Source organism: Colletotrichum karsti (assembly GCF_011947395.1).
Source record: "Colletotrichum karsti strain CkLH20 chromosome Unknown Scaffold60, whole genome shotgun sequence".
Taxonomy (NCBI): domain Eukaryota; kingdom Fungi; phylum Ascomycota; class Sordariomycetes; order Glomerellales; family Glomerellaceae; genus Colletotrichum; species Colletotrichum karsti.
In genome coordinates, this window is record NW_024065960.1 from 272,245 (window position 1) to 292,843 (window position 20,599).

Consider the following 20,599-nt stretch of genomic DNA (forward strand, 5'->3'; position numbering starts at 1 on the left):
GTGTGACATGGGACAGGATGCAAGTTTAAAGTCGAACTATATGCGCATATATATCTATATACCTATCTATACATATCTATACATCTTGATGTTGGTCTCAAGACGGTACATACAATTCGGGACCAAAAAATAGTTCGGACGTTTCCTCCGGATTTGACAGGAAAAACTTCGACGCAAATTCACCAGTTTGAACGTGTTTTCACTTATAACTTCATTTCTTCCTGGAACATCTCATATTTTTCAAAGCTACAATTAATCATGGCTACCACCACAGCCGTCACAGAAGATACGATCCCCGCGGGGATGAAGAAGATACACTTGGGAAGCTATGAAGGCCCGACGTACAGATTGGTCTCGACGAACCCGCCTCGCGACTGTACACCGGACGAAATCCCCATCATCGACTTGACGGGTATCCACGGCGACCTCGACGCGCGCAAGACCGTCGCCAGCGAGATGCTGCATGCCGCCAAGACGAGCGGCTTCTTTTACGTCAAAAACCACGGCATCCCCGAGGACGTGACCGAGGCCGCATACCAAAAGGGACTAGAGTAGGCCTACCTTGACTTTCTTGTTTAAATAACAATGAATCAAATGATATGTTTTATTTCACAGCCACGTCTGACTGACTTACACGCGATTTGATACAACAGATTCTTCAAGCTCCCGGAGCAGGAGAAACGCAAGCTGACCTCGAACACGTCGGCGTACGGGTACTGCGGGTTCCGGGAAATCCAGGCCAACAAGCACGAGACAAAGGACCGGAAAGAGGCCTTCATGTTTCACTACGAGCCCGACTTCGACCCGTTGCACGAGGACCGCTTGGACCAGGTCCCCGCCCACGTCCGCCGTCACCTGCCCAAGGAGGACTTCGTCTGGGCCGACGCGGGCGACGACGCCGTCCTGCCGGGCTTCAAGTCCGCCCTCCTGGCCCACTGGCGCGACGGCCTGGCGCTGTGTCGCCGTCTGATCCGGATCATCGCGCTCGCGCTGGAGCTCCCGGAGGACCACTTCGACTCGGTGACGACGTATCCGGGCGGCGATTTCGCCGTCAACTTTTACCCCGGCCACGGCGACGATCCCGTCGAGGACCCGGACGAGGTCGGCGTCGGGGCCCACACGGACCTCCAGATCCTGACCCTGCTGTGGCAGGACCGGAACAAGGGTCTCCAGGTGCTCAACAGTTCTGGCGAGTGGATGTGGGCGCCGCCGGTGCCCGGGACTTTTGTCGTCAACATTGGGGATTTTCTCATGCGGCTCACGAATGACCGGCTCAAGTCGACTGTACACCGTGTGCTGCAACACGGCCGAGAGGACCGGATCTCGATGCCTTTGTTCTTCGGTAGGCTTGCTCCTGATTTCCCCGCGTCGTCCTCCGAACATGAGGTCATAGATCTCCAAACGATAGGCCAAAAGCCCATCTCCCGACTCTCGTGGATTGTTTAAAGTGATGGAAAACCTGTTTCGTTAGTAGACCACTGACCTATTGCAGGGTTCAACTTCGATCAGAAACTCGGTGTGCTGCCTACGTGCGTCGATGATGAGCATCCGGCCAAGTACGAACCCGTAACTTGCGGCGAGGTGAGTGCACTGTTTTGTCCGAGACTTTCAGCGACGCCCGTTAACATGAGACAACCAGCTCATCGCGAAGCGCTTGGCGGGCACGGAACTAACGCCTCGCTCCAATGGCGCGTGAGGCCTGACCGGCGGAAGGCATGAAGGCTCGAGATCGTGATCGGTGCCAGCGTTGAAGAGGGGGCTCACCCAATTGTCGTCGAGGCCGTCGTAAGCCGTGCATTCCAAAACCCGCAACAGCGCGTATGCGAGGAGACCAATACCACACAAAGTTGCAGAACGATGTAGCCGTTTGACCCGTCATCGCTGCTCGGGAGGCACCCAGCCTCATCCCGAAGGTTTCCGAGGCCTCGGCTTGCCCTAATCATGAGAGATCTGCAACACCGCCGACCACCGCCAATTGCACGTGCAGTGTCGCGGGTCTGAGGTTCGTCCAGGGGCCATGCAGCGTTACATGGTCAGACTGAAAAAATGACGAGTGACGCCGCGGAAGTCCTGGTCTTGATGGGATAGCACGGATCAGATCGATGTATTGGCGCGATCAAGACGGTCGCTGCTATCAATCCGTCTATTCAGAGACTTGCCCAGGTTGCGAACTGGGAAAAGAGGAAGCCAGGCTGAAAGAGATTGTAGTTTGTTCTCTCGGGTAGATCAGAAAATCGATCCCCCACGATAACCCCGCAGGCAGAGGAATTCATCTGAGCCATTTAGCATGCTCCTAGAATCTCTGGATGTGATTCCGTGATGATCGACCCCGCCTTGGGATGCAGGCTTCATTGACTGTCCGTGGTTTCGTATGGAGCACTCTTCGTTCTGCTTCTCCATTCGGCAACTTCAGCGATATTGAGGAATAGCCAGCCACCGCCTTTTGAAGTTGGGAATCTGCAGGTAGCAAACGAACGGCGCTGAGGTCGAATATGTATGTACAATTCGAGAAGTGCGCATAGTCTCGCTCTACCCTTACATTGTGGCTTGTTTGTGGCTATTGCCCGCCGTGTGAGTCCATATCGAATTTCAGATCAAGCATACTACCTATGGTAGTGTCGCTCACTTACTCTAGCCTGGGTATGACTGAGGCCCAAACCGGCTGCAGTTACACCTAGGGCGTTGATCGCGGCCATTGGTAGCTTGGCGCAGTGAAGCTATCATCGAGCGGCGGAAACTCGTAACTTCAAGCCGGTCAAGCCGGACTAGCGCCTGCAGCGCTCGAAGTATTTCGGCATTGGAGTGAGGTGAGTCTGCCGGATAAGCCCGCATCCGCAAGGATTCTGATCAGTCATATCTGTAACAGGTGGCCAACGCAGAGCTTCTGTGGTTTGTGGCAACATGTTTCTGATGCTGACGTCCCAGCAACGCCAGACTCCCCGCTGTTGGTGTCGACATCGTACGACATCAGGAGCGGGAAAGACTTGGACTAGAGCCTTGCCAAGCGCCCAAGCTGTCAAGTGCGCACGCCTCAGGACTCTGGAGTGGCTGACAGAGACGGCAACCGCGAGGACGGAACGCTGCCAAGAGACTCGGTTGATCCTGGTCAAGGACGACAAGGGCCGCCAAATTCGATCGTCCCGATCCAGCGATCTCTAGGAGAGGCTGCACTTCTCCAGATCGGAGTTTTGCAGTCTTGTCTGGCCCTTGGCAAGCCGTTGTTTCTCTCCTCATCTCTGGCGTGGGCATCGTCCGTCGTTTTGTATCGAGGAATTGTACTGTGTACTTTTCAACCTGATGATTCCTCGTGCGTTTCCCTTTTCGCTCTTCTTGTCATAATGCTGAGCGGATGCACAATCAACCAATGCCTGAAGACACCGGGAGGCTGGCTGTGGACTTGACAGCTGAAGGCAGCAGTGTTGAGCAAACCTGCCGAGCATCGGTGGACCAATCTGGACTTCCTGGCCTTCAACCCGGTTGGCGGGTGCGAATCTCGGCTCTCCTAAACAACCGCTCAAAGTCATCAAGAGACTCTCAACACCTAGCTGGACGATTTCGCGCTTTGCAGCTGATGTTGCGCGAGACGATGCTGAATAGAGTATTCAAAAGTCTCGTCGCCCTTCAATGGTGCATATGTCCAAACAAGAGACTAAACAGTTGTTCGAGCTGGAAGCACCAGAGAATACAACGCTAGACAGGCATAATGACAGGCTGTTGTAGCTCCTGCAGCCGCGACGCACGGAAGAATGCATAAGTGGAAGTCGTACGGCTGGGTTCAGAGTACATGGCCCGTCTCTTGAAAGGTTACAGCACTCTGCACGTGCCCTGAATTGCTTTGTGGCTGGCGTCTTCAAAACGGGTTTTTGGCCGAGTGAGTGAATTAGTCTGCTGCGTCGTTTGAAGTTGGTTGGGTTGAGTGAGGCGCTGTGTAATTCCTGTCTGTAAAGCACCACAAGGATACTGTAGCCATGCCACCGGCACAGTTTTGGTGTACGGAGTGCTCCTTTCCAGAAGATCATGCGACGGCAACGTAGACCGGCCCGAAACCTGCGAGTGCGATAACAGTCGTGCCAGTCTGACAACACAAACAATTTGACCGTTGGTGGCTGACCGGAGGAACGTTCAGTGGAGGTGTCAGATTGGGTGGTCCGGAATGTGGGGACGAACAGGATGTTGACAGGGCCGGAATGTGTGGTCCGGACGCCTTGGAACTGCAGTCCCGAGGTCGGCTTCAGTACCCGACTAGGGGTTCCCAAGTTTTTGACACGAAGTTTGGTCGTCTGGTGGTGTTCTCAGGACACAGACAGCAGAACTTCTGCCAGCAGAGCCGTGCATGGAAACCGCACATGTCACTGGGGTAGGTAGGTTGAGTGAGGTAGGGCTGAGAGAATTTCCAAAGAAGCGAGTAGCACCTAGCTTCGGATCTTATGGCGACTGCGACTGGTGGTGTGAGCAAGTGAACCCGGCGGCTGCAGGTCACGGAAGTCGATGTAGCGAAATCGAAGCGTTAGTGCTAGGGCTGTAGCGACGGGATGCTCTGCCAGGACAGGTCAGGCTTTTACTAGACACGAGTCAAACCACAGCGCCGGGTGCTCAGGCGTCTTTTCTCTCTCTCATGGTTACTGGCTTCGAGGAGCGGGGAGACAGACGGTGGCAACTTTTGGATCTGATCTGGATCTGCTTTTAGATCGGGCTAGAGCTTGCCAAGTGCGAGCCGCTCGCAGTTTGAACAGATCCACACCATGCTGCCTGATGATTAAGTAAGGAACATCGGAGTGAGGGAACAGGATGCTCAATACCTCGAGAGGCCACAACAAGATATCCGCCGGCGTACATTACGGTTGAGGTTCCGACTCATATGACAGAGCCCAGATATGCTCACGGGTGGAGCCAAAGACGAAATGCCGTGTGGACGGATTCTCTGTTCGAACGATATTTTCCGCCCTCAGGGGCGCCATACTTCAAATCCGTTCCGACGTGGACGACCGATGTCAAGCAGCGATTCCCGAGTCTCAAAACGGATTGTTCCGTCAGGGAGGGAAGTTCTGGGGCGCTTTTGCCATGTTGGGACGAACGAAGGCGTCTTTTTCGCATCCTGCCGTGTCGCTGTTGCTTGGCGACGTCTTCCGGTGTTTTGGAACCGACACCAGCACGGTCGGGCGCACACCGTGATGGCGGTCGTCGCCATAAAGTTGTCGAACATCCATCAGCGGTCGTGCTGTTATGTCGAGATCTGCAGGAATCAAATGAGGCCTGGGAAAGGTGTTAGTAATTTCTCTCACGGTGCGAAATCCAAAGCTACCTAACGAGGTAGGTGTATGCTACCCCTGTACTCTGAAGTGTTTGACCAATTCGAGTCGACTGCATTCGGGCAGTATTTCCATCAAGATTATGTTATGAGCTGCCGAACCTACCTAGGAAGTACAAGTGTCAAGTAGGTACCTATGCTGTCAGGTAGGGATGGAGGTGAATAGAAACCAAAAGAATTTGGGTAAATTGATATTTAGGAACTCTCACCTCATGCGTACTAGCCCACCAGCTTGACCAATGTGGGTTAGCGCGCACACTAAGGCAGTCAATCTTGCGAGTCTGGGTTGGCTGGAAGTTTGGAGCGCAATTGGAGCTAATCTAGACAGAGGTTAGTGCAAGAGGAAGAGGAAGATGATGCGGAGAAGGGGGAAACACCGGAAGGTTGAGAAAACGGACGAATAGAATAATAAAGCCCATTCCTATTTACCTCAGCATAAGGTAGTGGACATGTACTGACGGGAGCAGAGCATTTGCGGCGCGATACCTAGCTTACCACAGTAAGCAGTTGAGATGACGATCAAGAGGCAAGAGGACAGGATAGGGACTTGTATAACAATCTAAAGGTACATAGATGCTGGTCACAAGAGGCGTTTTCCATTTCTGGATATTCGTATCAAGACGATAAGGTAGATAACCAAGACACAGCCTAACACCAAAAAGAGCAGGGACGCCGCACAGCCCAGCCCTAAGGGAAAGGGTGATTAAGATCTGGATCGGGTCTAGCAACGGACGGGAACTCAGATGAGATGTCACCACGGATGGAAGTTTCTTTAGCCGTTGGCCCCCAAACCCCCAATCCCAAGACCGAGGGATGGCTGTCAAACACAATCATGACACAGATTTTCAAAAGGCAGCAGTTGTGACGAGTCGCGACACCTCGGTCTTCCCTTGTCGATGGAGATGTCGGGCATGCAATGACCAAAATTGCGTCGCAGTGCAGCAGCTTCCATTTTGACGAAGGTAGGGACCTGGAACGAATCAAAATCGCATTCGCAGATGTCTCCACTACTAAATCTCAGGCCGTCGGTTCGGTGTTTCGATTTTGGGTTGTTCTTTCCTCAAGGGTCGCGAGTCGTTTGGTAAGGTAAGGTACGTAAGGTACCCCGCCATTCGTGCCTTCCCTGCCTTAAGATACCTGTTAACAGCAAGCGCGGGCTGGCATGCCAGGCAATCGAATAATGCAGGAGGTCCCTTCGTACTTCTTTCCTTTCCCAAAGCGACCTGCTTGTCTGCCTAGGTACCTTACGGATACCGACCTGCGTTGGTCTTTTGCCTTCACCTCGGTGAACAAAATAGATCCTGGAAGGCTGGAACCCGGTGCTACGTATCCGAACCTGCCGTACTTGCCCGAATTTCACCGGGACGTGGACCGGCTTACCTAAGACACCCAGCTAAGGTTAGTTCGTCTTACTTCCGGGTTCCGCGCCGCCGCCAGATTGGAACGTTTGGGGGCACAGCAGCCCCCCTGCCACAGGGTTCAGGTCGTTGTGCCTTAGGTACCTACCTCAGCAGGGGGGCGGGAGAAGAAGAAAAGAGGAGACGGAAAAAATGGCTGCTTGAGGTGACTTATGCCTCATGCCTCAGGCAAGGTGACGTAGCCCGCGTTACCGTCTGCACAATTTCCTTGGAATGTCATCGACCCTGGATCAGTGACGTATCCGCCAACTTTTCAGCCAACTTCGCTCCAACTTAGAGGGCATTCACCACCTTAGCCTTTTTGTTTATTAGGTCCTACGAGGCGACGACGAGCCCTCAAATATGGAATGAATGGATGTTTCGGCCTTTTTCTTCTCTTCCTTCTTATGTCAGATGTCCACTCCATGTTCATCATCACCTATCACAGCTTTCGCGAACTATCCATTACATCTCATCCGACGCGATCGACGGAAATCTCCATGCTATCCATGCCTATCTCCAAGCCCCCGACCGTGCCAGGCATAAGCACCGCAACACAACACAACACAATCCAACGCACCGCACCGCACCGCGGGAACGAGAAAAAAAAAATCGACGTAACCGGGACACATCCCCATCCTCTTGAACATGAGCCTAAACCCCGAGCCCGAGCCCGAGCACCAGTTATTACTGGACACACTCTCTCCCCCCCGCCGCCGCAGCTAATTAACGGTTTTCCACGGGGTTGCTAACGACTCGACGTCGGTGCTTGTGTTGTGCGAGAATGTCTCTGTATGGAAGGGGAAGGGGAAAAAAGATAGGGACCCCCGGTCCGCCGTCCCTTCAATCCACCGTTGCTCAGACTCGTCGGGTCCGGGCTTACCTAAAGAACGCGCTCACATTGACACCGTCACTGGCACGTTTCCTGCGTATCCGGTTTACACTTCGCCCCTTCAGCTCCCCCAGTCCAGCTTCATTTCACTTACTGAAGTCTGCATCATAGGTTAACCTCTGTTTCGTCACACAAGTGGGACGTTCGTTCCCCGTAAAGGTAGATGCCATACCTACGTACCATACCTACAGTCGTCGCACCTACACAGATTGTCCATCGACTGTCTGCTCAAGTGAGCTTTGTCATAATGAAGGGATTCTGCGTCGAGACTTCGATCCGCCTCAATCGCGACCTGTCTCCTGTTGGACCGCACACCCATATTGCACACCACTCCCAAGAATGAACTACCTAACCGAGCATATCGACCAATACCGACCCGACTCACGCCAGCGCTTCTAAGGAGTAGGGGTTTGCTGCTCGTTGAAGGGTCATCCTGCCCGCTCTGCAGCCTCTATCCGTACCAAATGTCGACCCTGTGTTGTGTCACTGCCATCCCCCGCCCCGGCCGTTCTCAAGCATACCTCCCGACAGCGACAGGCATTTGTACTAGTGACCGACGACCGCCGGCTTGCATCCTAGACGAATACCGACCGACCTCCCTTATTACTGGTGAAGGACCAGCAGAAACTGGATCTCTTTGGGATTATTTTTCTCCTTCCGCTTCCTCGCATTATCCCGGACTAGGGTACAGTACCTCATACACCGTTCAGTTGACCATTCCAACGCAGGCGCACGCGCAAGCCTAGCCTCCCACACAACCAACATTGGCATGCCGCGAACATTTCCATGACGGGGAGGGGAGGGGGCGTGCGTGCCGAAGGAATGAATCCCCGGAGTGGCTTCAACAAAGCAACGGTTCAAGTACCCATACTTATCATTCCGACGCTAAGGTAGAGAGAGGTTATTTCTTCCAGGAGATGTCCATGTCAGCCACGACATTTGATGGTGTCAGGTATGGCGAGTGTGATACGCCAAGGTAGGGATTAGTCTGCGGCCTGTGGAATCAATGTAGGTTGCTGGATGCTGTTTTTCTCTTCTACTGCCAACACCAATGACACATCCCATCTGCCGCATCGCATCGCATCGCATCGCACCGCTTCGCGTCGTACCGCACCGCACCGCTTTGCTTGAGGCGCTGCGCTGCGCCGCGCCTTTCCTGCAATGACTCAGCTCTGTTATGTAATGGGAAGTTGTTGTGTCTTCCACTTTGACAGGCGGGGGACCATGTGAGATGGGCTGCACATCAGTTCAAAAAGTGCCTTTCTCGATCAAGCGTATTCCGTCTCTAGTCATGCCCGTCAGATGGCCCCCCTTCCGAGTGAACAGCAATTGGAAAGACGTGATATTTATGGCCACGAACCTGGCAATTCTAATGCTTAACATAATTGGCGTACCATACCATTTTCGTCCCGCGCTATTACTATGCAGTAGTGTTGTCGCAGTTGTTAAGGTAGTTGTGGGTTGCGAGTTTCAACCCAGCCTTACTTGCCGTAGTCGCTCTTTCTCTTCGTGTGTAAAAGTGCCTGTTCTCCCTCCTCTTTCCGGAAGAGAAACCTCTCATCGCGCTGCTTTACCCTTCAGCTCATCTCGTTCACCTTACCCAGTTGATGGAAGTTGTGCGCCCGCTCCATCGACCGGCCCTGCATTCAGACCGGATGGGTCGTTTCGTCCTGCCCTCCTCCGTCTCCGTCTCCGCCTTCCGTCAACTCCTCTTCCCACGTCAGGACAGCTCCGCGGGTGCGTGAGGAGTGTGCATCCGTCATCCGCTTTCTCGGTTTCGGCACCGTTGCGATCACGACCTCGTCCGATTCATCTCGAGTTGCGTTGTTGTCGTCATCCTGGTTTTTTTTTCCCGCCTCGCAAAGGAAGCGGATCGTCCCCTGGCCAAAAACTTCACACCATCGGGGAAACGGGCACCATCTCCTAAGCCCCATACATTCTCGTCGAGCCAAAACAATTTGCAATTTGCCCACGTCGTTGCCGTGGCCGCCTGGTCTCCAACTCGTGCAACCGGAAAAAAAAATCTCAACCTCCACTCGATCGATTCGGCCAAAGATTCTTAGGTCTTAGGGGTCGATAAAAAGACCAATTGTCAGCAACATTCTAGACTCGCTCTTGCGGCCCGCACGCACCAACACACAAGACCAAGACCAAGACCAAGACTGCCACCTCGAACCGTCCCGTCCCCCTTCAGATACGAAGAACCGCATCTTACCGGAATAAACTCCGGGCTAATAGGGCCCCGCCCGACCTGGGCCTCGCCCGATCTAGGCGGTCCCTTTTTCGCCCAGGACTTCATACAGCACAACGCCGTCTGGTCCCGCCCCTCTCCTTTGACATTGGATCGTTCCAAGTGCTGCAGCTTGCCACTCGACAACACCAAGACCCAACCATACGACGCCCGCCACCGTCTCGGTCCATTCACACCACAACTTCGGCCTTCTAGCCTTGCCGTCCCCGTTGCGACCGCGAATGACTTCCCCTCTGTCCCACCTCCGCTTTCAGACATCCTCTCAGCCCTGGGCCCGTTGCCACTAGGGTTTTGCAACCGTCCGCAACCCCCCCGGCCTGGACGGGCTGCAAGGACCCGATCAGTCTAGGACTCCTCGACACTCTTACCCACTCGAATAACTGGCATGCGATACCATCACATCGGCTTCAACTACATAGCCTTGATGAATCTCTTCAACCCTCCCGGACTCGACCTGACTCCTTCACTATTAGGTGAACCATGGACGACGAAACTTCTGCAGGCCTTCCACCTGTCGAGCAACCGGCTTCAGAGTCACCGGTTCCCGAGTCTTCGACTGTTGACTACCCAATGGAAGAGGCTCCAGCCCTCTCGACCTGGATAAAACAAGAACAAAAGAATACAAGACATGTGAGTACTCCGGCTCCCTCTCACGCGTGATCAGGACTTCCTGGGCACGATCTCTCCTTGCCTTGCTCCTAGCGTTTGTTCTTGGATGCTTGTCCGTACTTGAGCTTGAAGAGCGCGGCGCTTCAACCTCTGGCTCGACTCGAGTGGCGTTTCTATTGTTGCCTCGCTATATTACCTTCTATTGCGCCTGCAATAAGTCTGACGTGTACTTAGGCTTGCAACACATGCCGTGGAAGAAAGCAAAAGTGTGGTGGCGAGCGACCAAGATGCAAATGGTGTGTGGACCATGGATACCCTTGCTCGTACACGGAGGATAAGCCGACGAAGTGAGTAGCTTCTATCCTGGTATTTCCACGACCGAGTCTGCCTACAGCAGTGCGATGCCGTGCCGCGGCCGATGTGATATGGGGGGGTTACCTGCACTTTTCTCATCAGCCTCGTACTAACAGCGTGGCGTACTGCAGGAAAGATAAAGCCACTGAAAGAATTCTGGAAAGTGTGGAACGTTTTGAACCCAAAGTCCATGAATCACATGTGTTGATCAGAGACATTCCGACCATCTTGCGAGGGGTCCAGGCCTTGCTCATCCAGTCCCAGACAGCGACCGATGTGCTTGACGGGCGAGGCGATGGGCCGTCAAACATGGCCAACTTGCAGCCGTCCAGCTCCTGGACCCCTCGAGATGATCAGCAGCAGTACGTATCTGCCGTTCACAAGATGATGCGGTGGGACGCAGTGCGGAAGATGCTCGTGGAAGCCGGCATCTCTGCACAGGAAGCCGATTTCTTGAAGCCGAACTTCCCTTCGCTCATCTTGGAGCAGCAAGGACGTACCGAGCCCCTTCCCATAAGCAGCACCATCAAGTTGGGCCAATTGAAACCAGTCTTCGTAAACAACCGATCAACGACCTACTTCAGTACCTTTCACTTGTTGCACCCGATTCTGGACGAGCAAAACTTCAGAAATACGACGGTCTCTAAGGCGTTTAACCGAGGTCGTCTGACGGATAACGTAGACGCGACATTGGTGCTTCTTGTGTTGGCCCTTGCCGATATGGGCGAAGCCACATGTACTGATCCTGGACTTGTTCAGCAACATATTCAACAACACGGAGGACCGCCAGGCTTGTCTTACTTCAACGAGGCCAGACGACGTATGGGTTTCTTCGTGGCGGACTGCACTCTGGAAACCGTGCAATTACTTATTTTGGCGGGGTAAGTGGTTTCTGACGAATGATATGCGCCGGACCTCAGCTCCGGTGTGTCTGACTCCGACTCCGAACCCGGATTCGGGCCCGGTCCCGGTTTTCGGTGCTGTATCTGGTGGAGCTTTTTGCTGACGCGGTTTGGGCATGTCCCATGTCAGATTGTACTATGAATCATGTTCTCGACACATGGTAAGTGAAAACGGACAATTGGGGGGGGGAGGCCTAAGTACTTGACTAAGAGCAAGGTAGGAGTTCTGGAGAATGACTGCCATGGCGTCCTTGGCTTGCCACAGGCTGATTACGAGGTGAGCTTCCCCGTATTGCCGCTGCGAATGCCCGGGCTTGTCTTGTAACTGGCCAGTTCGCTAATGGAGCCTGCAGCGATCCTGATCGAGCTCGATCTCGGACCCAACACGATCTGATCCGCCGGGCTTACTGGCATTGCTGCATTATTGAAACGTACGTGCATCTCACTCTTGAACCCAGTCACAAGCGAAAACCCCAACCCAGCAGCCCCAACATGACCCCCGTCATCTCCGTATTCAGCCCGATGCATTTGCCCATTGCCAACGCGCATCACTCTCTCTACGCACACCCTAGCATACTCTTCCGACTTTTGCCACTTATTGACAACGTCTGACATGGCGATCGGCCTTCTGACTTTGATATCCGTACAGCGGCCTGAATCTGGAGCTCGAACAGCCCCTGACCGGCTTAACATCCCTTAGGGAGAACGAGTGGGGGTTGAATGAAAGCATGTTCAGCGATAATCTGAATGAGGATGGATCCGAATTATATGAGCAACATTTCTACTCACATATCAACTTGCGATATCACGCGCGTGAAATACATCGCTCGTTGACAGCAAGTAAGTAATCCCCACCTGCATTCGATCAGTTGGTCCCCAGGCGCAGCACGTTTTTGCTTGCTTGGTTTGCTTTTTTTCTGGTCCTCCCTTTGCGTTCCTGTTTCTGAGACCCACCAGACTGGAGGATATCTTCCCCATTCGAAGGCTTGGATCATATGTTTCTGTGAGGTGCCTTTGCTGACAATTCCTAGTGAACAACATAGGGGTCGTTTCCGCCCAGGGCTACTTTACACAAAAGGAGAGGGATCTCCTCTCAAGCAACCTATCGAAAGAAGTCGAAGCAAGAGCACGTCACCTAAATGATTGGCGAGACAGACTCAATGACGAGATGCAATGGGTCGAGATGCGTTGGAACGAAAGCAACAAGAAGACTGAAGCTCCCGTCAGCCTTTTCCCGAACACGTCTGAAGCCCTCTACGAAACGCAATACCCTATCCATGATGACCAGATTCGCCAAGTCTATTTCCCCGACGTCGCGCAACCAATGGAACCACAGCTGGAGCAACTGCAGCAACTGCAACAACTCCAGCAAATGCCGCTCGAAGCTTTCGGCCCTGCTGGAGTCGACGTCATACTTAACGCCCTGCTCAAGTCCCGGTACTACTATCTGAGATGCCTCCTGTACCGCCCGTACATTTACAGAATCCTCCACTCTGACAGGATGTATCAGTCGGACATGGCCGGGGCCAAAGAGTACCTTCGAGCCTGCGTCCTGTGGCCCATCATCATGCCACCGGTCTGCAACAGCAAGGCCATGATACCCAGCCTCTACCTCTGGACGCACAATATCCTGGGCGTCCTCGTCATCTTGTACCTCTCCGAGACCAACCCGCGACTCATGCGCGTCCGCGACGAGATGACGCCCAGCAACAAGCCGAACGTCTTCGCGCCGCGGGCTCAGGAGACAGTCCGACTGTGCATCGAATGGATCAGGAGTCTCCAGACCACCGACAAGTCCGCCGAGTGGTGCTGGTTGGTAGTCAAACGCTTGTATCGCATTCCGGACGAGACGAGTGACGGGCAATACCTCGTTTGAACCGTAGACGTCCGATCTCAAGGAGGAGATGACGAGAAACCGATGAGCTCGAGTTTAACGCAGTGTCAGTGGGTGATTGAAGGCCTTCGCGGTCGTTGCGGGGCCGGGGTTTCGAGGCAGAGAGGGAAGACGACGCTACGTTTGCGACCGAGCCATATTTGAGTGCTCGCTCGCAGAAACGATTTAATGACCCAAAGAAGGAACAAACCTCGAAACAGAAATGAAAGAAGAAGAATGGCAGACGGTACCCACGAACAGGGAACAGCTGTTGCGCGAGAAAAGGGACTAGACTCGAGATACTGGGCAGGAGATACCCCCCTACGCCTTCTCTTCTCTTTCTTTTAACACCACTTTTTTGCCCGTAAACGATTGGCCAAACCCAGAGGAACACCCTCTTCAAAGAAACAAGGCCGCACGTGGCCGTCAAGGCCTCTTTCCCCTGTCCCCGACCCAGTGATGATGCTGTAGTCGGTTCGGTGCCAAAGAAGACGCGTCTTCCTCCTTTCCAAATCGACCATCGCGGCAGTGTTTAAGTGGCACGCGTGGCTGGCGGTAAGGACGGCGAGATCGGAATATCCCCACCCACGTGTTTGATGACGCCCGGCAGTATGCTAATCTGCGTCCCAGGACCTTTGACATGTTGAAACCCCCCAAACGCGGTGGTCCTGCTGTTGGTGTAAGTTGCCGAGACGATGGCTGGCTTCCCTCCACCGCGGCGGCATCTGTCCGCCGGGTGGTCCTCCTCATGATGCTCCTAACTTTACCCGGGGCAGATCGTTGCGTGTTTATTATGCAGACCTCTTGCTGGGTGGTCACAATATCCCCTTCATCAGCGCTTCTCTTTCGTCTGGTGACTGTCCGCGGTCGTGGATGTGCTTTGTTCAGACCCCCTGCCTACTGATTCTGTCCATGGACTCACAGCAGAAGGAAGGAACCCAGTGTTTGCAACGTCGATGTTGTGTGGCCGAGTTCGATGCTTCGTGGAACGACTGCCGAGCAAGGGGGTGCGTGGTGGTCGGAAGCCGCCTTCGAATGGATGTCCACTTGGCGGTCCTCGTGAGTTTTCGCCCGGCCAAGCTCAACACGTATGCTCTCTATGGTAGTACATGATTGCGTGCGGGTTGATCATCATCGTTCAGTTCTAGGGTTTCCAATTTTTCATGGGGTGGCCGGTTCTTCTCGGTTTACCTTGCTTGCGATATGACGACAGTTTCGCTTTCTGGTTCTCTCGTCGGGTATTCACTTCCTACCCAGGGCAGGGGCGAGATCTTCTTTCAACGAGAGACTTGTGGGGAGCTTGTAAAAAATAGTTGCGGCGTTGCTAGCTAGTTGCAACAACACGATGCTCGGGCGTAGATGTCTGTCTACAGTCAGTCATACCCATTGGGCTGTTTGCACACTCGATCGACGACTTCAGGTGCGGAAGGGAGCACACTTGGTGACAGAAGTCGCCTGAAGCTCGTCGAAGCTACTTGACTATGTTTAATCGTGTCTGTGCCGTCTGTCAACTCTGCCGGGGTATTACCTACCTCACACCTACACAGCGAACATCACATTCGCTGCTACTCTCGGAAACGGTATGCCTTCTGGAGATGATGTCATCAGAAGCCGACTCGCAAAGCTCTTTGCATGCTGCCCATGCTTGAGAATCCGTCCGACAGTGTCTCATCAACGCTCTGCGAAAGCCTCCTCAACGGCAGAAGCACTCGAGTTATTCTTGTACTGAATTTGAACGAGCCACATAATATTCAGAGAAGCCAGTCCGTGGTGTGCTGCTCGTCAAACGGGTCCTCGTAGCTCATGGCTCTTTGTCTTCAACGAGGTCGTCATTGGTTGGGAACGCCGCCCGAAGACCAGCTGACAGTGTTCTTCTTGCGATGTCCTCAGCAAGCAGCGGGACTTGTTTAGATCTCCGGTCTTTGGCATTGTCGCTCGTTTATTCATCCATGAATACCTGTACTTGTGCTTGTGTCTGAAGGACAAGACTGGCCATCGTCGGCGTATGTCCATTCGCGTTCCCATCTCTAACCGCCAACAGCAGCAGTTATATTCCGGTGTTGGACGATGAAATGATAGTCTCGAAGGATTGTCTGCTGGCTGAATTCATCACGACGTTGTCAGACCTGAGCTATTTATGCACGAGATATCCGTTTTTTTATAGCTCGGGAAATAGTGTGCTTCTTTGCAAGTGTTGGGAGTGCGGCCTGGGAAGCCGCTTCTGGATACATTCGGTCTCTGTTCCATCATGGAATTACCTTTAAGACGAGACTTACCTCACTTTCTCTTCATCATTCGCCTGACAAGCCGGCTGGCTGGGCGGCTGTCGGGGATGAGACTGCAGAGCCTGAGCTCAAGGGTCCTCGACAAAATGCGCATTCTCAGCTACCCCATCAACGTCAGTAACCATAGAGAACAAGTTATATAAGATGGGGTTCGATGCGTCTTGGTGTTGTCAACGAGTGTATTAGGAGGGCCGATGGCATCACAGTCACTCGTCCGACTTGCTCCGCCTTCCTACGTGCTAAAAAGGAGTGCGAAGGGGCGAGGTACGTTTTGAGTCGCTTTGGGTTCGGATTATGTTATCCTCATTTTGTCTTGGGTCTCTGGTGCCCGTCGTTGGCGCTCGTCTGTTCATCACTGAATACCTGAACGATCGTGACGTGAATATTCGAATTCCGACTTCTGCCCGTATGGAGTAGAACCTCTCTCGTCGCGAGGGTGTGACACAGCTTCAAGCCAGGGCCTCAGTCAAACAAAACCAGTGGGCCGCCTTATTCCTGTCTCCAGGACTGTCCCGAGTGGAAGTGTCCTGAGAGCCTTCTGATATGACGATGAATTTATTAAATAGCCTGTCTCCTTCACGCAACTAAGAAAGATCGACAAGGATCCGTGTCTCATGAACGACATGTCGAACGACGTGCTGGGGGTGATGCCCGTGGATCAGGAATGACCTAACGTACACAGTTGAATACTCTGTTCAGCGGACTGACGTTGAGTCGTTCTATAAAAAGGACTCCTTGGAGGAACTCAGGCCACTTTGCATTCAAACCCTTAAACGGCTCCGACTAGAGAGGTGTTATCCGGGTTGAGATTGGTTGTTCCACATCCAACAAGAGAACTTCGGCCCCGGCCCGGTCTCTTGAACGGCCGATATTTGGTTGTGGGTACCGGGTGGTGATATACAAGATTGAATACATGAAGAGACTGGACGACGCCCGACGACGTTTAGGGCATCGGATCAAATCTCCCGAGCTAGGTCTTCTGGGGCTGGTGGTAAGCCTCATTAAGATTCCCTTATTTACTTCGGTGTTTCTCAGTTTCACACGGTTTCTGCCAGCTAAGGAGATGCAGCAGAGACCAATCATTGTAAAACTATTCATAGTATGGATGATTATCACTCTTTATATAGACACTTATTCCAAAGGACGCGTATTATGCAACTCTACATAAAATCCAGAAAACTATCTCCCGCGTATCTCATGGACCGCATGACTACTCCGTAACCATGCCTAGAGACTGGCCTTTTTGTGCCGAATCTATTCCGTATACTTCACAATAGACGAAAAGACACTCACAGAGCCGCAACAGCGACGTTGAGAAAGATCTTCAACGCGAGAGTTGGGAGAGAAGAAGCCCGTCATCATCTGCAGAAATCTTACCCGATCCGAGCGGCATCAGTCCAACATCCCGCGGCGATTGCTTTTACCAACACATTTACTTCCAAGCCAGAACTTCATTCTTATATCTGGAATTTCTCGTTTGGAGAGCGTTTCGAAGTTTCCTTACCAAGAAGTCAAAGTGAAAAACGCCTAGCCGCAGCAGATCCCCCGGCCGAGAATCCACATCTCGCCCGCGTGTGAACAACTCGCACCGCCAGTCCGCTTGACTCTCAAGAAATCTTAAAAGTTCCCCAACGACCCCAGCTTATATCCCAACGTGAGCATCAAGCTTGAATAGTATTGAACAGAGCCATATAGTGCAAAAAGTCGAGCATCGTCAAACACCACAACGACAAGTCTCGAAGTCCGCCAAAAAGACATACAACACCAGGTATTCGCTGGTCGTCACCGACCCAACTACTAATCCGGCCCTCATTGGCTTATCTATGGGAGAGCGGACGGGATCCCGAGTTTTCCAATGGGTATGGTCGTATGTGCTAGTTTGATGATGGTAGGACGACTATGAAGCACGCAGAGCACGAGTCAACAGCGACGGACATGCCGGACGACAGCGTCATATTTCACCAGACAGCTAACTGTCACTGGCACCAGTCCCTCAAATCATAATGCAGTTGAATGGAATGAATGTCATGATCATAATAATAATAGTTCATAAATATTTGGGCGTGTCATACGCCCATGCTAAGTATGCATCTACCCAAGACCCAGTCCGATGCGAGAAAGCCGCCTATTCAAAACTCCAAACCCATTTTTTGATACTCCGTATTATGCAACCACGCTTCACACAATTAATTATTGCTTCTCGTTCAGGTCCGCATCCCGCCTCGGGTTGGGCTGGATTTCCTCGCCGCTGTTTTTTTCCCTCGCGGACGAGGACTCGGAGGCCTCGATATCGTTGGCCATCACTCCGCTACTGGGCTTGGTCTTGCGACCGTCCTTGAAGTAGCCGTGGATCTCCTCGGAGAAGAGGTCATGGTCCTCCCAGACCTCGGGCTCCTTCTCGCCCTGCTCGGCCTGGCGCTCCTCCCACTCCTTGCGCATGTCCTCGATCTGGGCCTTGTGGTCCTTCTCGGCATCGTAATACTTGCCGACACCACGGATGCGCTCCCACAGACTGAGATGCTCGGGGTGGACGGCAACACCGTGGTACTCGTGCTCCCTGCCGCTGCGGATGTAGGTCCAGCGGCGCTCCTGCTCCTTAAGGTCGAGACCGGTGGTGTCGGGGAGGAAGAGCCAGGTAAGAAGCATACCGGCGAGACCGAACCAAGGGACGACGTAGAACTTGGTCTGGGTGTCGATGTAGTTGTACAGAACGGATGCGAGAAGGGCACCAGCCTTTCCGATACAGGCCGAGAAACCGTGGGCGGAGGCGCGAATAGGGGTGGGGAAGACCTCACCAGCCACCAGGAAGGTGACGGAATTGGGACCGAACTGGTTGAAGAAGGAGCTGAGGAAGTACATGGCCTGGAAAGCCTTGATGCCGGCGGGACTCGTGTAGTATTCGTAGTTGAAAGCGGGGATGACGAACATGACGAAGCACATCAGGAAGCCGACCTGCTGCATCATCTTACGGCCGTAGAGCTTGTTGTCGATCAGCAGGGAGGCGAGGTAGTATCCGACCATGGAAACGACAACGTTGATCAAACTCCAGGTCCACTTGGTAAGAAGGGAGTTGGGGTTGCTGGAGATGACGGAGATGAACTGGCCCTGGAACAGCTTGTTTCCGTAGAAGAACACATCGTTGCAGAACCAGGTACCAGCAGTGGCGAGCAGACGACCGCCGAAGTGACGGCAGCAGTACTTGAGAGCGTTAACGTCGTAACCAGTAACACCCTGCTTCTTCTTAGCGAGCGCGAGCTGCTGGTTCGCGCGAGGCATCTTCCAGATTCTGTAGTAGACGAGCCAAAGAGTGCCGATGGCGGGCAAGGCGAAAGAAATGCGGAAGGTGTACTGAGCGGCAGTCGCAGAGTAGGGAGGGTCGCCAGAGCCGCGGTTGAAGATTACGAGCAGGACGATGAGAACAACCTGGTTGACGAACTGACCCCAGCCTTGCATCAGGAAAGCCATGGTGACCTTGCGGCCACGGTGAAGACGATCCTCGCGGGTGGAAAGGCGACCGGCGGTCACGGAGTTCTCCATGGAAGAAGTGGCGGTAATGGGGTATTCACCTCCGACACCGAAGCCGTAGAAGAACAGAGACCAGGCGTAGAAAATGACCCAGCCCTGGAGAGAGAGGGCCCAGCTTCCAGTCAACAGCAGCAAACCGACGAACATGATGGCAGCATCCTGAATGAGACCCCAGCGGCGGCCAATCCAGTCACCGATGACCTAGAAAATTGTTAGGCTTCGCTTCTCGAGTACCGGATTTGCATGTAACTTACACCAACAGCAGCCTGTCCGATCATGATACCGACAATCTCGAGATATGTGACGGAGGCAACCCAGTTCTGGCTGCACACCTCGTGCGTCTTCCAGCACGAAGGCCAGGCGGCCTGGAAAAGAGGCTCCAAGTTACCGATCGAGAACAGGACGTAACCCTCGAGGCCGAGGCCGGCACCGGGAAGAACGGCGTTGCGGAAGTACCAGCTGACGGGCGAGAGGGGGTCTTTCTTCATCATCTCGCCGGTGGCCTTGAGCTCCTTGGCCGCCTCGGCGCGGTCGACGGCGTTCACGAAGCTGACACGCTTCCAGAAGGGCAGATCGGCCCAGTAGATGCCGTCTTCGGTGTACGAGTCGTCCGGGCGGGTGATGTGGCTGAAAATCTGACGCTCATGCTGGGTGGTGTGCTCTCGGGGGTAGTCCTCGATCTCCTGGCCCGTCTCCGGGCCGTGAGGCACGGGAATCACGCCAATCGGCGCGGAGTGACGGTTCGTCATTGTGAAGGACGGCGACAACCTTGGGTCGTGGTTGGAATTTGGCTAGAGACGACCCGGCAAGTGGACAACAACAGCAGTGCGCCGACCTGTAGAGACGGATCGGGGCGGCTGTGGTATATAGATGTGTCTCGCAGGGAGTTGCGGGGAGACGAAGCAAAACCTTGATACGATGGGACGAAGAGCCCGAAACAAGGTTCACTAGTCGAGTGCTTCCTTGCTTTGCTAAAGAAAGCAAGGCGAGATGGGAAGGGGGGCGAGGAAGAGGTTGTTGGCCACGGCGGAGAGAAGGAGAGGAAAGACGGGATTAACGGCCAAGAGGGACGTGAGCAGATAGATATAAACAAACCAGATGCTGGGATGGGGATGGGGATGGGGATGGATATGGATGGTGGGCTCTGTACCGAAGTACGTTCAACAAGCGGACATGTTCAAGTCTCTCGCCTCACGACTCCAG

The 20,599-nt window shown here is 53.5% G+C and overlaps 3 protein-coding genes across 3 annotated transcripts; 2 read left to right on the forward strand and 1 right to left on the reverse strand.

The window, feature by feature from the left end:
- Positions 1 to 258: 258 nt before the first annotated feature.
- CkaCkLH20_12527 (putative 2OG-Fe(II)oxygenase superfamily protein) lies at positions 259 to 1,696 on the forward strand (the record flags this gene model as incomplete). Its single annotated transcript, XM_038895240.1, has 4 exons — positions 259 to 551; positions 654 to 1,342; positions 1,493 to 1,581; positions 1,640 to 1,696. The coding sequence occupies 4 exons, from the start codon at positions 259 to 261 to the stop codon at positions 1,694 to 1,696; spliced, it is 1,128 nt and encodes a 375-aa protein (XP_038739508.1).
- A 9,424-nt stretch (positions 1,697 to 11,120) lies between these two features.
- On the forward strand, positions 11,121 to 13,589 carry CkaCkLH20_12528 (uncharacterized protein; the record flags this gene model as incomplete). The annotated part of the gene is made up of 3 exons (XM_038895241.1): positions 11,121 to 11,692; positions 12,363 to 12,553; positions 12,745 to 13,589. The coding sequence occupies 3 exons, from the start codon at positions 11,121 to 11,123 to the stop codon at positions 13,587 to 13,589; spliced, it is 1,608 nt and encodes a 535-aa protein (XP_038739509.1).
- Positions 13,590 to 18,061: 4,472 nt separating this feature from the next.
- CkaCkLH20_12529 (major facilitator superfamily transporter) lies at positions 18,062 to 20,145 on the reverse strand (the record flags this gene model as incomplete). Its single annotated transcript, XM_038895242.1, has 2 exons — positions 18,062 to 19,597; positions 19,651 to 20,145. 2 exons carry the CDS (start codon positions 20,143 to 20,145, stop codon positions 18,062 to 18,064), a joined length of 2,031 nt encoding a protein of 676 aa, XP_038739510.1.
- Between the last annotated feature and the right edge of the window lie 454 nt (positions 20,146 to 20,599).